Raw genomic sequence first — 17,388 nt, 5'->3', positions numbered from 1 at the left:
AGCCTCCTGAGCAGCTAGGATTACAGGTGTATTCCAGTGGCACTCAGCCATAATTTTTAAAATAACTATATAGAGTATATTATTATGATTGTTCTTTTTTGATTAGATATTATTGTTAATATCTTACTGTGCCTAATTTTTCATTGCTCTTTTCCCCTGGAGTCATGGGAAATTATCCTCAAGTTCCACATTTGATAATTCTTCTGGGAGCACAGCTTACCCTTTCGAGATAGTAGCAAGCAAAAGGCCACGTAACAAACTAGGCAACATTGCTCGAAAAAATGGTTTTATATTCATCATCTCTCTATAATGCTGCTTAATGGGTAAGAGATATTGTTAAAAAAAATAATAATTTTGGGGTGTTTTTTTCGGTGGGGGGCGGGGGGGAGAGAAGGGCAGTACCAGAGCTTGAACTCAGGGCTTCTCTATAAAGCTTAGCTTCTGTGGGCTGGGAATATGGCCTAGTGGCAAGAGTGCTTGCCTCGTATACATGAGGCCCTGGGTTCGATTCCTTAGCACCACATATGCAGAAAATGGCCAGAAGTGGCGCTGTGGCTCAAGTGGCAGAGTGCTAGCCTTGAGCAAAAAAGAAGCCAGGGACAAGTGCTCAGGCCCTGAGTTCACCACCTAGGACTGGCCAAAAAAAAAAAAAAAAAGCTTAGCTTCTTCACTCATGGCTGGTGCTCTACCACTTGAGCCACACCTCCAGTCCAACTTTTTTGCTGGTTAGAGATAGAATCTTCTGGACTTTTCTGCTCACGCTGGCTTCTCTGAACCTCAATCCTAAAATCTCAGCTTCCCGAGCAATTAAGATTATAGGTGTGAGCCACTGGTGCCCAGCTACTGTTGTAAGCTTTTAAAATATCTCAAACCAATTCCTGCTCTACCCTCATTCTTCCTTGCTCCTCTTCCAATGATCTCTAGCCTTTAGTGATCAGACCCAAAACATCTAGAGGCTGTTCTTCATTCCTTTTATCCCTCTATCTACATATCCAATCTATCAAGGAATTGTATGCAGTTGTCTTCTAAATATACCCAAAACCTGACACTTCCTACTTCCTCTGCTGCAGCCACATTGTTTTTGTTGTTGTTTTTGTTTTTGTTGCTGTTTTTATGCCAGTCCTGGGGCTTGAACTCAGGGCCTGGGTGCTGTCTCTTAAGTTTCTTTGCTCAAGGCAAGTGCTCTATCACTTGAGCCAGAGAGGACTTCTGGCTTTTTGGTTTGGCTGGAAGTCAGAGTCTCATGGACTTTCCTGCCTGGGCTACCTTCAAACCACAATCCACAGATCTCAGCCTCCTAAGTAGCTACAGGATTATAGGCTTGAGCACTTGGCACCTATTTGCCACACTGGTTTTACAACCCTAGAATTAGTTCAATGACTTCTTGATCACTGTCTGTATCTACTGGCCTACTCAATTTAATAGCCTGTATGATTATTTAAACACAGAGATGGTATCAGTGCTTTGGTCAAAGCCTTCACTGACTTCCCATTTTGCTTGAAACAATAATAAAAAAAGATAAGACCTCTTAATTGGGGCTCTTGGCTACTCTGACCATATCCTCTCATCCTGCCCCTCAAACAAGCTACCAAGTCCCACCTCAGAGTCTCACTTTCAGAGCCTTGGCTCTTCATAGTCCTCAGCCACAAGTGCTCTTCCCTTAGACATCCACATGGTTATTCTTCCGTTTCCTTCAAGTCATCCCTAGAGGAGAGAAATTACTATGCTCCCACCTCCTGGCTTCAGTATTTTGTTCATTTCACTGTATATCTTTTCCACACTCACTATCATCTACCAGAATATATGGGTTTATCTTCCTCCTCTGTTAGAACTTGCTGTTTACTGTTACATTCCCAATGCCTAGAATGTTGCCTGGCACATAAAAAGCACACAATTTTTTTTCAGAATGAATTAATAATGTAATATATATCACATTGATTAGATCATATGTCTAGATTTTCGTCTATTTAGTGTTGGGAATACTTTCAAGTCCAACTAAATCTATCATCAAGGACTCTAACCCAGTGTGTGGAGGAATCTAGTAATGTATGTTGTAACTGCCATCTACATGGAAGTTTTTGAGGAGCTGCACCCTCACCGAAGCAAACGTGTTTGCTGCCTCTTCCGGATAGATGGATTAGACTCAAACACATGAGGCCGTTTCCTTTTCTTCCCGGTTGCCACAGCAGCAGCAGCAGCCATTCCCACAGGACCTGAAATAATAAGTATGTGCTGAGATTAGGCAGGAGCCTGTAACTGTAGAAGTCAGAACACAATTATAGGATAAAAAGCTAGAATTTCTTGCCTAATAATATGCTGTTCTTTAATGTTTCTGATATTATTAGTATACTTCACTATTTTTTCATATTAATCACACATACAGTGGTTTACCAGTAAAACTTAGAATGAATCTTTGTTGTTGTTGCTTGTGGGGCTTGAACTCAGGGCCCCGGTACTGTCCCTGAGCTTTTTCACTCAAAGCTAGCACTCTACTACTTTGTGCTCTACTCCCAGTTTTCTGGTGGGTAGTTGGAGATAAGAGTCTCATGGACTCTCCTGCCTGGGCTGGCTTTGAACCATGATCCTAAGATTACAGTCTTATGAGTAGCTAGGATTATAGGCATAAGCCACCAGTGCCCAACTAAAATGAATCTTTTTATAAAGCAAACCATTTGTACCTCCCAACCACATACTAGCTTGAATTTTGTATGGTGCTATTGTTTTGTTTTGCCAGCATGCCTAATCTATTAAAGCAGTATTACTAGAGATGCTAGGAATAATCTCAGCATTGAGAGGTTTGCCAAAACCCAAACCAGTTACAGACTTAAAATTTCATCTCCATTCCTATTACTCATGCCCATTACTCCACACACTGCTTAAGGAATTTGGACAGAAACACTCACACTTGGAATTTCAAAATAAACACATATATAAGAGCAGTATCTGGAAGGATAAGGATTTATTTGGAAAACTCCTCTTGTATACCTGGGAATGGTGCCAAAAATACAGGTGCTTACTACAAGGTCAAGTTGATGAAAGAATCCTGGCAAAAAAAAAATTTTTTTTAAATGTCCTACTCTAAGAAAATGCTAATAAAAGTTGATCTAGCTTGCCCTGCAACTAATACATACGGTCTTTTTTTTTTTTTTTTTAAAAAAAGGGGGGGTAGTTGAAGGGTAATGTTAAGGACTACTCAAGTCTCTGATATCTGGAATTTCAACAAAACAAAGATGACACCCCCTTCCCCCTTTTTAAAAGGGAATTTCTTTTCATTTTTAGTGAACCCTTAAAAATAAAAAATGTAATCAACTGCTCACATTTGTGCCTAGATGTATGCTTTAAGTGACTGATTACAATAATCCTCCTATAAATACATATGAATATTGATTGGTACATGATTCTTGGTAATATCACTCACTAGTCTGACTTAAACAAGCCTGCCTAAATACCCAAAGCAAGCAAAATCTAGACGACTACTTGCTTTCCATTACAAAGAGCTAGGAAACTAATGCATTAATGTCGCATTATTTTTGTCTCCCTCCCTCTCTCCCTTTTTTTCTTTCTTCCTCTTCTCTCTCTCTCTCTCTTGCTGAAAACTCAAGTTCAGAGCTTGGTGCAAGCCAGGCAAGTGTTCTGCACTTTGCTACAACCCCAGCCCTGAAACTATCGGCTGAATAGCATCTCCCTTTTCCTTCCCTTGCCCTCAGCCCTGACAGCCACTATTCTACTTTCTGCGGCTATATGTTTGCGTATTTATATCTTTTATTTTAGTATAATCATTTAGTAAATTTGTCCATCTGTGACTGGCTTATTTCAAGTAACAAAATGTCCTCAAGGTCGATCTATGTTGTTACATATGGCAGTTTTTCCTTCTTTTCCTGGAGGTGGTACTAGGGTTTGAACTCAAAGCCTCACTCTTGCTAAGTAGGTGCTCTACCAGTTAAGGCACGTTCCCAGTCCTTTTTGCTTTCCTTGTTTTTCAAATAGTGTCTCACTTTCTGCCAGGACCAGCTTCACCTAGATTCGTATTGGCTGAGATGAAATCCCATAAACTTTCTTCTCTGGTCTTCCCAATCTCAGCCTCCTAGGTAACTAGGATTACATGCACAAGCCACTTTCCCATCTGCAAGTCCTCACTTTTCTCACTTCCTCAGTCTGAAATGCACCGTCTTGTGCTGAGACCCAACAGCACAACTCACCTTCTAAGAGAAGCCTTACCAGACCACTCAATCTAAAGTTGCAATATGTTACTTCCTCTCTCCATTAGTTTCCTCAATATACACCCAAGCTATTTATTTGTTTGTTTGTTTTTGTGCCAGTATTAGAGCTTGAATTCTAAACCTGGGCACTTTCCCTTAGCTTTTCGCTCTAAGCAACAGCTCTACTACTTGAGCAATAGCTCCATTTCTGGCTTTTTGCTCGTTAATAGCACTCTCCTGGACTTTCTTACCCAGGCTGGCTTTGAACCTTGATCCTCAGATCTTAGCCTCTTGAATAGCTAGGATTGGATTACAGGCATCAGCCACCAGTGCCTAGATTTTACAGTTTTATTTTACTTTACTATTTGTTTATTTATATCTAAAAGTTTATTTTACTTTACTATTTGTAGCCTTCTCCACCATGGAACAAAAAACTCCTTCAGGACAAGCTTATTCAAATTCAATACTATATACCTAGTAATACATACAGTATAATTCCTCAATAATTGTTAAATGATGAAATGACAAGCCATTTTTATTAGCTAGATGTCGGTTTCTACATCAGCCAATGAAAGGACTAGAAGTACTTTCTTTTTTTTGTTTTGTTTTGTTTTGTTTTTTTTGGCCAGTCCTGGGGCTTGGACTCAGGGCCTGAGCACTGTCCCTGGCTTCTTCTTGCTCAAGGCTAGCACTCTGCCACTTGAGCCACAGCGCCACTTCTGGCCATTTTCTGTATATGTGGTGCTGGGGAATCGAACCCAGGGCCTCATGTATACGAGGCAAGCACTCTTGCCACTAGGCCATATCCCCAGCCCCATAGAAGTACTTTCATGATTAAATTTTTCTTTTCTTGGAGCTGGGAGTATGGCCTAGTGGTAAAGTGCTTGCCTCATATACATTAAGCCCTGGGTTCGATTCCTCAGCACCACATATATAGAAAAGGCCAGAAGTGGTGCTGTGGCTCAAGTGGTAGAGTGCTAGCCTTGAACAAAAGGAAACCAGGAACAGTGCTCAGGCACTGAGTTCAAGCCCCGACACTGACAAAAACCAAAACAAAACAGAAAAAAATTTTTTTCTTTATCTCATTATGTTACTCAGACTGGTGTGAACTCCTGAGGTGAAGTGATCCATCCTCCTGTCTCAGTTTCCTTAATAACTAGGATTATAAGCATGTGCCATTGTACCACGCTCTGATCGTTTTGTTTCTTTGGGGGAGGGAGGAGGAGTACTGGGAATCCAACCCAGAGCTTCCCCTATACATGCTGGCATGTAAGAATTCCACTCCTGGGCTGGGGATATGGCCTAGTGGCAAGAGTGCCTGCCTCATATATATGAGGCCCTGGGTTCGATTCCCCAGCACCACATATACAGAAAATGGCCAGAAGTGGCACTGTGGCTCAAGTGGCAGAGTGCTAGGCTTGAGCAAAAAGAAGCCAGGGACAGTGCTCAGGCCCTGAGTCCAAGCCCCAGGACTGGCCAAAAAAAAAAAAAAAAAAAAAAAAAAGAATTCTACTCCTTTGCTATAACTGCAGTCACCTTTCCTGTCTTAACACCAATATAGCAACACCATGTCTCAAAAGCACTGCTTCAGGTCAACTTCATAGGAAAGTTCACTTGGATTCTTAGGTTAGGATGCCCTCTTCTGGGAAGTATAAGTATTTCACAAAACATATACTGTAAACATTTCATCTATATTTTGCTACTAACCCTCTCCCCTTCCTTAAACACAACATACGTTATTAAATTTTCTCTTTTAAAGCAAAGGTAAAAAAAAAATAAAGCAAAGGTAGACTCATGGTTCATATGAAGACTTCTCACTGCCATGGTATATACGTGTGTAAAACTCACAGTCATGCTAAATACACAAAATTATTTTAAGAAATACAATTCAGCTTTCTGGAATGTAGGATCTCAGAAAAATCTCAAAACCTTAACATTTGTTTAAGGTGATCCAGTATTGCTAAGGGTCTCTGACACATGGCAAAAACAAAATTCATCTCTAGAGGAAATGACAACTAACTTCCTTTCTTCCTTTTGTAACTCAGGATTTACACACAATCCTTGAGCTTTTCTGCACAATGCTAGCTCTCTACCACTTTTGAGCTACAGCTCCATCCTTCTAGTTTTCTGGTGGTTAACTGGCGATGGGAGTCTCATAGACTTTTCAGCCCAGGCTGGCTTTGCATTGCAATCCTCAATAGCTAAATAGCTAAGATTAAAGGAGTGAACCACCAGTGCCTGGAAGAAATTATGATTTCTAAAAATAATTTTCCAAAGACATCATCCAACATGTACTCATATAGTTAACAGTATGTGAAAATAATGGGTCAACATAAACAAGAAATGGCACTAAAAACACTTCAAATGTTGAGTTACCGTATGAACTGTAAAACTGTAATGTTTACTAAAGAGATCTAAAGAAAGTATTTTTTAACCAGAACAAGAAATAATTATAAGGGGCTGGGAATATGGCCTAGTGGTAGAATGCCTGCCTTGTATACATGATGCCCTGGGTTCGATTCCTCAGCACCATATATATCGAAAAGGCCAGAAGTGGCACTCTGGCTCAAGTGGTAGAGTGCTAACCTTGATCAAAAAGCGAGGGACAGTGCTCAGGCTCTGAGTTCAAGTCCCAGGACTGGACAAAAAAAAAAAAAGAATGAGACCAGGAACATGGCCTAGTGGCAAGAGTCCTTGCCTCATATACATGAAACCCTAGGTTCGATTCCTCAGCACTACATATATAGAAAACAGCCAGGGGCTGGGGATATAGCCTAGTGGCAAGAGTGCCTGCCTCGGATACACGAGGCCCTAGGTTCGATTCCCCAGCACCACATATACAGAATAAACGGCCAGAAGCGGCGCTGTGGCTCAAGTGGCAGAGTGCTAGCCTTGAGCGGGAAGAAGCCAGGGACAGTGCTCAGGCCCTGAGTCCAAGGCCCAGGACTGGCAAAAAAAAAAAAAAAAAGAAAAAAGAAAACAGCCAGAAGTGGCACTGTGGCTCAAGTGGCAAGTGTTAGCCTTGAGCAAAAAGAAGCCAGGGACAGTGCTCAGACCCTGAGTCCAAGGCCCAGGACTGGCAAAAATAATAATAATAATAATAATAATAGTAATAAACACTGGGAATTTTAGGGCTGGAAAGTAACACTTGCCTAGCATCTAGGAAGTACTGAGTTTGAACCCAGCATAACACAGCAGCAGTAACAAATCTTTTTTTTTTTTTTTTTTCCTGGCCAGTCCTGGGCTTTGAACTCAGGGCCTGAGCACTATCCCTGGCTTCTTCCCGCTCAAGGCTAGCACTCTGCCACTTGAGCCACAGCGCCGCTTCTGGCCGTTTTTTCTGTATATGTGGTGCTGGGGAATCGAACCTAGGGCCTCGTGTATCCGAGGCAGGCACTCTTGCCACTAGGCTATATCCCCAGCCCGTAACAAATCTTTTTTAATCTAATCTATATAAAACACTTCTTACATTTTATGTAAATGGAACAAATACTTCAGTTAAAAGCCAAAAGAAGCCAAGTATTGGGAGTACATGTCTGTAATCCCAGAACTCAGAAGGCTGAAGGAGGATCATGAATTTGAAGCCAGACTAGACTATGTAAGTGAGACCTTGTCTAAAAATGAAAACTAGCCAAGACTGTCATCTTGGACAAGAAAACAAAACCAAAGTCATACCCCTAATAGTAAAGGACCATAAAACTCAAGCTCAGAGTAATTTAGGTTCAAGCTGAAACAGAAGTCTTAAAAAAGAATTGTGATGAGGTACTAGGGATGTAGCTCAGTAGTATAACACTTGCCTAGAGTACATTCCTGGCTCTTGTTTTGATCCCTATGACTAGAGGGGCAGGGGGAGAGGAAAAAAAGAAAAAAATTAAAAAGTCCTTAAATTCTAGGCTCTTTCAGACAGGAATAGTATCTCAAGTTTAAAAAAAAAAAAAAGAGAGAGAGAGCTTCCAGTCCAAACATTACCTGCAGCAGCCAGATGGGCCGTTACCTCATCAGCTGCTGTAGAGTTGAGTATATCTGAGTCATCATAAGAAGTATCCTCCGGGGAGGAGGGAGAGTCTTCATCAGCACTCAGCATACTGTGTTCGGTGTAAGTGGCCACGTGGACCTGCTGGACTTGCTGGGCCACGGCATGGGCTTCTATGGTAGCCATGTGTTCAGTCTGGGTCACTCCGTGTTCCTCCATGAAGATCTTCTGCCAGAAAAAAAGGATTCAGTGTATAATGTAACACAATGTTTAAACGAAGAGATATTTTCTTCGAGGACGTACGTAGGAACTTTGAAAAATCTCTGACTTTAGTCCTTACATCATCACACCAAAGCACAGGAAATAGGAAGCATAATTCAAGTATGGCAGAAAAATGGTGGAATATTTTCCTCATGTGATATCATTTTGATGGAAATTCACTGTGTATGTATGTACAAATATACAGAGAAAGACAGTCACAAACATTAAATAATGCATAACAATAAAATAATATAATTATTCAATTTTGTTTTCTGCTTACATAACTGTGCTTCTTGTAAGGTCTACAGTGAACCAGTAATTTGTAAATAAGTAGTTAAAACACATAGATCTACATATACTTTTTAAATAGCTTCAGGATATTTAATTGTATAACTTATATAACCAATCACCTACTGATGAAGAAAAGAGACTTCCATATTTTTGTGGTTATAAACACCAGTGTAGTAAATATCCTGTATATAAAATTTAGTCTGTAGGTTCCTAAAGAATTTTAAATACAACTATTATAAAATCCAGCAATTCCACTATTGGTACTTACCCAGAAGAATTGAAAGCAGGATCTCAAAGAGATTCGTGTACACCCATGTTCATAGCAGCACTATTCATAATAGCCAAAAGGTGGAAGCTACCCAAGTGTCCATCAATGGGTGAATGGGGAATGAAGTGTGGTACCTATGTACCACATATTACTCTACCTTAAAAAGAAAAAAAAAAAGGAAATTATGAATAAAGGGAACTTCCTTAACTTGATCCAAAAAACTAAATAAATAAAATAAAGCCCAAACCTATAACTAATATACTTACTGGTGAGAAACTAGGGCTAGAAATTTTCCCATTAAAATCACAAGGGAAAACACAAGGATTTCTCCTCTCACCGCATGGTTCAACTACTGGAAATTGTAGCTAAGAAAGTAAGATTAAATAAGCAAACAAAACCTTGATTGGAAAAGAAGACACAGAACCCTCTTTATTAACAGATGGCATGATTGTTTATATAGAAAACCTAAATCAACAAAAACTCTCAGAGCCAATGGCAAATGTAACAAGATTATAGCATATGATGTGAATATATAGAAGCCAGAGGTTCAACTTGATTGGATTAAGAAATAACTAGAGATTTCAAAATCACACCTATGGGTGTAGATTAAGAAATGCCTGGAAGGCTGGGAATGTGGCTTAGTGGTAGAGTGATTGCCTAGCAGGGCTTTAAGCCCTGGGCTCGACTCCTCAGTACCACATAAACAGAAAAAGCCAGAAGTGGCACAGAGGCTCAAGAAATAGAGTGCTAGCCTTGAGCAAAAAGAAGCCAGGGAGAGTAACCAGGCCCTGAGTACAAGCCTCGGGACTGGGGAAAAAAAATGCCTAGAGATCTGAAAATCATACACACACACACACACACACACACACACACACACACACACACACACACACGCATAACACATACTAGCTGGGCACCAGTGGCTCATACCTATAATCCTAGCTACTTAGGCAAAGATCTGAGGATCATGGTTCAAAGCCAGCCCAGACAGTGAAGCCTGAGACTCTTATCTCCAGTTAACTACATAAAAGCTAGAAATAAAACTGTGGCTCAACATGGTAAAATGATGGCCTTGAGTACAAAAGCTCAGGGTTCAAGCCCTAAGACCTGCAAACACAAACAAAAAAGTAACAAATACAATTTGTAACTAATATATGAAATAACATCTCAGGAGACAGAAGATTAAAGACTAACCTAGGGCTGGGAATATGGCCTAGTGGCAAGAGTGCTTGCCTCACATACATGAAGCCCTGGGTTCGATTCCCCAGCACCATATATACAGAAAACGGCCAGAAGTTGCGCTGGGGCTCAAGTGGCAGAGTGCTAGCCTTGAGCAAAAAGAAGCCAGGGACAGTGATCAGGCCCTGAGTCCAAGGCCCAGGACTGGCAAAAAAAAAAAAAAAAGACTGATTTAAATTAAATAAGCAAGTAGCCAATGTTATGCACTAGCAATAAACAAATAGAATTTAAAATTAAAACATAATAGCACTTACACTAGCAACCCCTAAAAGTGAAATACTAAGCTATGAATGTAACAAAATGTATACAACATCTATACAAAAAGACAAAAGAGGGTAAATGGGGGGATATGATTAAAGTATGTTGTGTGTGTGTGTGTGTGTGTGTATAGATAAGAATGTGTATGCACTTATACAAAGAGAGCAAGAGCGAGAGAGCAAGTGAACGAGCGAGAGCAAGAATGCTGATCCTGGGTCTTAAACTCAGGGCTTAGACCATGTCCTTGAGCTTTTGTGCTTAAAGCCAATACTACCATTTGAGCCACAGCTCCACTTCCAGTTTTTTGGTGGTTAACTGGAGATAAGTCACAAACTTTCCTTCCTGGGCTGGCTTCAAATGGCAACCCTCAGATCTCAGTCTTCTAGGATTGCAGGTATAAGCCCTGGCACATGGCTTGAATGTATTTTTTAAAGTGAAAAATATGTAAGGTAAAAGTAATCGTTATGCATGAAGTTGTGAAGAAAGAAAAATAAATTCATGCTTGTTTGGATATTGCGCCTCAGAACATATAAGTTACGGCCACTAAACACAGTGACGAGTACTTGGTTTACGGTTTGATACTATCCCATTTGGGGCATCCATTAGGAGTCTCTGAACATATCCCTGACCCAAAAAAAAAAAAAAATGAAAGACAGAAATTATTTATTTTTTCAAATTTATTTAAGTTGACAGATAACATTTTATTTATGTATCGTATACAACATGATGTTTTGAAATACATACATATATATTGTAGAATGCTTCAATCTAATCATAAGTATGCCTTACTGCACATAATTATTTGGGGGATAAAAACATTGTACTCTCTTAGCATTTTCTAACAATACACTGTATTGCCATTAATTAAAGTCACCATTCTGTACAGTAATAAATCTTGAGCTTATTCCATGTCCCGTACAAAATCTGAAGAAAATACAAAAACTGGTGAAAGAAATCAGACTGAATACTTTGAGAAACCAATATTCCACGTTTACTGACTCGATACCATTGACTTGTCATTTCTTCTCTACATTCAACATTATCTCAATCAAAATCTCAACAAGTTATTTTGTAGATATCAAGAAAATGGAGAGGCAAGAGACCCAGAATAGCTGGTAGAATATTGAAAAACAGCAAAACCTGTGGCTCATGCCTGAAATCCTAGCTATACCAGAGGCTGAGATCTGAGGATCATGGTTCAAAGCCAGCTGGGTAAAGAATATAAGAGAACTTTCGGTACTATTCTTGCAGCTTTTTGGTGAGTCTGAAATTATAGGATATTTTGGAGAAAAGCAAAAAAAAATTTTTTTTTCCTGGCTAGTCCTGGGGCTTGGACTCAGGGCCTGAGCACTGTCCCTGGCTTCTTTTTGCTCAAGGCTAGCGCCACTTCTGGCCATTTTCTGTATATGTGGTGCTGGGGAATTGAACCCAGGGCCTCATGTATACAAGGCAAGCACTCTTGCCACTAGGCCATATCCCCAGCCCCGAGAAAAGCAAATTTAAAAGGAGCTACCCAGTAAGCTGCTCTTAGGTTTCTTCCATATCCTATGTTTAATGTGAGTTTCACCATAAGAACATACCCTAGCCCCCAGATTTGTACTTACTTAAAATGCAATTTAGCAGTCACACAATTAAACACAATATGAGTGGAAGATACCAATAAAGTGCTATTTTTCCATTCATTTTACTGTTCTAGTCTAAGAGACAAATTGCTTAGGGCATTTTAGAATTCTGGGTACTTCAAAATTGTTTTTAAATGATTTGGGATTAGATGTCATCTAACTGCTTTTCAAAGGGATTTGTATGCTTTGTGCTTGACATAATGGATTTCAATTCTTTGCTCTAGAATGCAGTTCACAGCATAAATCAATAGGGCTGTCTGCTCACAGGCTTGTCACTCCCCTCCCCAGTGCCTCTTCTCTTCCTACCTCCCTCCCCCAGCCCATTCTTCCAGCTTCTCTATTTGTATTCTACATACTCAAAAACAAAGCCGAGGTGTTGCAGGCTTTTCAGAACCAAGTGGGACAGATACTTGTAAATGTTGCTTTCAAAAAATCATAAATTAAGGGCTGGGAATATGGCCTAGTGTTTGCTTCGTATAAATGAAGCCCTGGTTCGATTCTTCAGCACCACATATATACAAAAAGGCCAGAAGTGGCGCTGTGGCTCAAGTGACAGAGTGCTAGTTGAGCAAAAAGAAACCAGGGACAGTGCTCAGGCCCTGAGTCCAAGCCCCCGGACTGGCAAAAAACAAAACAAGACAAAACAAAAATCATAAATTAAGCATGTTGTCTAAAGGAGCTGAGTGACACATACATATGAGTGTAAATCATTAGACTCCATTTCCCTTTTACTATAATTATTAATTTTGCTGTGCTGAGAGTGGAACCTAGGGCTTTACAAACCTATGACACTTTTGTTTTTTGCCAGTCCTGGGGCTTGAACTCAGGACTTGAGCACTGTCCCTGGCTTCTTTTTGCTCAAGTCTAGCACTCCACCATCTGAGCCACGGTGCCACTTCCCGCTTTTTCTGTTGTGACACTGAGGAATCGAACCCAGGGCTTCATGTGTACAAGCCCAGCACTTTACCACTAGGCCATATTCCCAGCCCTCCTGGAGTTCCTTTCGATAAATATTATTTATATGAGCAGATAGATGAGTAGGCATTTTGTCTTTGTATTTCCTAAGAGTATCCTCCTTTGTTCTCACTGTGTATGATAGTATGACTTTTAAGACAATGAACTTAAACAAAACCATACAAAACAGCTCTCCAAATTAATCATTTAGAAATTAAAACTATGCACTAAGGCAAACTGTTATTAGAAAATAAGCCCCTTTCTTATGCAAAAAACAAAGAAGTCTAAGTTTATAAATTCAAATTTTGAAGTGGCCTTGTCTTGAATAAGACTAACTTCTTTCTTCCTTTCCTTTCTTTTCCTTCCTCCCCCCCACCCCCACCCACCACCTTGTCCCTGTTTCATCCCCCTCCTCACTGATCCTGTGGCTTGAACTCAGGATCTGGGCACTGACCCTGAGCTTTTTTGCTCAAGGTTAGCATTCCACCACTTCCAGCTTTTTGGTAGTATATTGGAGATAAGAGTCTCAGGGACTTTCCTGCCCAGGTTGGCTTCAAATCTTGATCCTCAGAGCTCAGCCTCATGAGTACCTAGGATTACAGGCAGACATGAGCCATTGGAGCCTGGCAAAACTAACTTTGTAATTTGAAGCCTTTGATACAGAATTGTATGGCTGCAGTTACATTTTTTTTATGCTAACGTTGGTAGCATTTGCAAATAGTCCTTAATAATAAAGTTCCAAGAATCTGGTTCATAATGATGTTTTTATGTACTGTATAGGGTGGGCTGTCATTTACAACTTCATGATGACTTTGGGATAACTGGATGGATAGTTTTATCAAAACAATAGTGTGGACTCTCTAAAAGCAAGGCTAAGGGTCTGGGAATGTGGCTTAGAGGTAGAGTGCTTGCCTAGCATGCATGAAGCCCTGGATTTGATTCCTCAGCACCACATAAACAGAAAAGGCCAGAAGTGGAGCTGTGGCTCAAGTGGTAGAGTGCTAGCCTTGAGCAAAAGAAACCCAGGGACAGGGCCCAGGACCTGAGCTCAAGCCCCAGGGCTGGCAAAAATAAAAATAAAAAAATTAAAAATTAAATAAAAGCAAGGCTTAGGTCCACAAGGTCTATGATAATCAGTCATAATTTTCTCCTTAATAAATTCTTGGAGGGGGCTGGGGATATGGCCTAGTGGCAAGAGTGCCTGGCTCATATACATGAGGCCCTGGGTTCAATTCCCAAGCACCACATATACAGAAAATGGCCAGAAGTGGCGCTGTGGCTCAAGTGGCAGAGTGCTAGCCTTGAGCAAAAAGAAGCCAGGGACAGTGCTCAGGCCCTGAGTCCAAGCCCCAGGACTGGCAAAAAAAAAAAAAAAAAAAAATTCTTGGAGTAATGGGTTGCTCATTTAAATTACTAATGCTAAACTGAGACAGTTACTGTTTAAGTTCCATGTAAGATTTTGCTAGTTATCTCATTTTCAAGGCCTCTTTTCTATATAGTTACCTTTATTTATAAAGGATTGATTCCAGAACTCCTTGTAGATGATGAGCTAAATCCTTAGTTAACCTCAGTTTCATTCACATAGTTACTTGCTTTATTTTTCTACTCTGCCATCATGCTTTCTAAGCAAAGATCTTGTTTGCAGCATGTTTTTTGACATGACTAATCTTACCTTAGTATTTACTTAATAAAAGTGTTACCAAGGGCTGGGGATATAGCCTAGTGGCAAGAGTGCCTGCCTCGGATACACGAGGCCCTAGGTTCGATTCCCCAGCACCACATATACAGAAAACGGCCAGAAGCGGCTCTGTGGCTCAAGTGGCAGAGTGCTGGCCTTGAGCGGGAAGAAGCCAGGGACAGTGCTCAGGCCCTGAGTCCAAGGCCCAGGACTGGCCAAAAAAAAAATAAATAAAAAATAAAAGTGTTACCAACAGGTGCCAGTGGGTTACACCTGTAATCCTGGCTACTCTTGAGGCTGAGATCAGAAGATCAAGGTTGGAAGCCAATTAGAGCAGGAAAGTCTTTAAAAGACTCTCATCTCCAATTAACCACTGAAAAGCCAGAAGTAGAGCTGTGGCTCAAAGTGGTGAGCAACCGATCTCAGGGACAGTGCCCAGGCTCTGAGTTCAAGCCCCACAACCAACCAGAAAGAAAAAAAAAGTAATGTGTACAGTCTCCTGTACAAGGTTGGGAATATGGCCTAGTGGTAGAGTGCTTGCCTCGGATACATGAAGCCCTGAGTTTGATTCCTCAGCACCACATATGTATAGAAAAAGCCAGAAGGGGCACTGTGGCTCAAGTGGTGGAGTGCTAGCCTTGAGCAAAAAGAAGCCAGGGACAGTGCTCAGGCCCTGAGTTCAAGCGCCAGGACTGGCAAAAAAACAAACAAACCGGGCTGGGGATATGGCCTAGTGGCAAGAGTGCTTGCCTCCTATACATGAGGCCCTGGGTTCAATTCCCCAGCACCACATATACAGAAAACGGCCAGAAGTGGCGCTGTGGCTCAAGGGGCAGAGTGCTAGCCTTGAGCAAAAAGAAGCCAGGGACAGTGCTCAGGCCCTGACTGAGTCCAAACCCCAGGACTGGCCAAAAAACAAACAAACAAACAAACCAAACAGTCTCCTGTACATTCTTCTCATATCTGCTTCAACACATATCCTCATTGCTACAGTAGGCAGAGTGCACAGTACTGGGTTTGAATACCTTCTCCAACAGCTGTTGCCATTTCACACAATTTTCATTTGGTATCTCTGCCTTAATTTGGTTATATGTCAGTGGAGGAGAGCATAACAGATCAATTTCATAGAATTATTGTGAAAACAAAATGAGTTGCTATTTGTGAAATAGATTCATCTAGCCATTTTTTGTGAAGAATGTTTATTCCAGCAGAAGAAATTTAAGTAAGCTGAAATTCCTATGCTTTGTTTTGTTTTTTGCCAGTCGTGGGGCTTGAATTCAGGGCCTGAGCACTGTCCCTGGCTTCTTTTTGCTCAAGGCTAGTACTCTGCCACTTGAGCCACAGTGCCACTTCTGGCTTTTTCTATGTATGTGGTGCTGAGGAATCGAACCCAGAGCTTCATATGTACGAGGTAAGAGCACTTTACCACTAGGCCATATTCCCAGCCCTCCTATGTTTTCTTTACAGGCTTAAAATTGGGCACAGTATCTAGTGAAAAGTGTGAACTGTCATATAATTTCACATATAAGGACATGTGCAACACAGAAGTGTCAAAAGTTACATAAGTGGCCTTTTTTTAAAATATACTGGAAGAAATGTTTACATATCACACTAGAAGTTTGGCCATACAAAGACCTTTCTGTCAGAGAGTTCTTGATCTTTTTTGTTTGTTTGTTTATATGTTTAATGATGCTGGTGCTGGGGCTTTAACTCAGGACATGGTGCTGTCCTTGACCTTGTTTTGCTTAGGGCCAATGTTCTACCACTTGAGCCACAACATCAGTTCCTTCTGAGTAGTTCATTGAAGCAAAAATCTCACAGATTTTTCTGCCTGTGTGATCCTCAGATCTCAGCCTCCTAGAGTAGGTAAAATTTATAGGTGTGAGCCACCAGTGCATGGTTCTTGATCTTTTATTGAGTAATAAATACTTTCAAGGATGGTAAAAGCTAGACATATTTCCTAAGGATGACAACATAGCTTTCTAAAACATTTGGTTATTTTTCTTACTCCAATCAAAACAGACCATTTCATGGTGGTATTACTAATCAAAATTCAAACACTAGAGGGTGCCAAAACCAAAGGAAAAATGTAATGCAAGCAACAAGATGCCCAGGTTTCCATTTGGAGCATCACAAAATAATAGTGGACACTACCTCATCAAATATTTTAAAATGTCAACTCTTGTGGCTTCGATTTGATTTAATGTGGTTTGTGGTAAACATTGTCTTTAAGTTTTCAAATAACTTCCTTCTAATCATAGATCATTATATATCACTGTTTAAATGATTTATAAGAAATGTTCCTATTAAAACATCAGGCCAAATTGTCTGTTACATTAATTCAATATTTCAGAGACAGAAAAAAGGCTATGAGTGTCTCTCCCCACCCACAGATGTACAGAATCAAAAGTAAAGCTCTCGTTTATTCTTTGGACACCCTACCTACTCAACTCCCTACAAAATTCTTAAGCCACTGGGTTGCAAGACCTTTAAAAAAATAATCCTGCATGTTGAAATGCTGAATTAATAAATCAGTAGGCTTTGCCATCTTTTAAAACAAAAACAAAAACAAACACTCCTCAGCTGGGTGCTGGTGGCTCATGCCTATAGCTACAGATCTAGCTAATCTTAACTGAGATATGAGG

The 17,388-nt window shown here is 40.5% G+C and overlaps 1 protein-coding gene across 11 annotated transcripts in view; it reads right to left on the bottom strand.

Moving 5' to 3' along the window:
* The window catches only part of Nrf1 (nuclear respiratory factor 1), a 109,577-nt gene that overhangs the window by 66,734 nt on the left and 25,455 nt on the right, over positions 1–17,388 (bottom strand). For 7 of the 11 annotated variants that reach the window (XR_007210109.1, XM_048340210.1, XM_048340215.1 and 4 more), the window contains exons 2-4: positions 8,993–9,149; positions 8,169–8,403; positions 2,099–2,213 (exon numbers count right to left, since the gene is read on the bottom strand). Coding sequence is in view for 10 of the 11 variants with exons in the window: in XM_048340210.1 (XP_048196167.1) it covers positions 2,099–2,213; positions 8,169–8,391 (338 nt within the window). In the remaining variant the exon portion in view is untranslated. Of the gene's footprint in view, positions 1–2,098; positions 2,214–8,168; positions 8,404–8,992; positions 9,150–9,258; positions 9,298–17,388 lie in introns of those variants that run through there. The other 4 variants (XM_048340206.1, XM_048340209.1, XM_048340208.1 and 1 more) reach the window with 3 other exon arrangements.

The sequence above is a fragment of the Perognathus longimembris genome, chromosome 2 (genome assembly GCF_023159225.1).
Source record: "Perognathus longimembris pacificus isolate PPM17 chromosome 2, ASM2315922v1, whole genome shotgun sequence".
NCBI classification, from domain to species: domain Eukaryota; kingdom Metazoa; phylum Chordata; class Mammalia; order Rodentia; family Heteromyidae; genus Perognathus; species Perognathus longimembris.
This window is presented reverse-complemented; position numbering and strand designations above follow the sequence as displayed.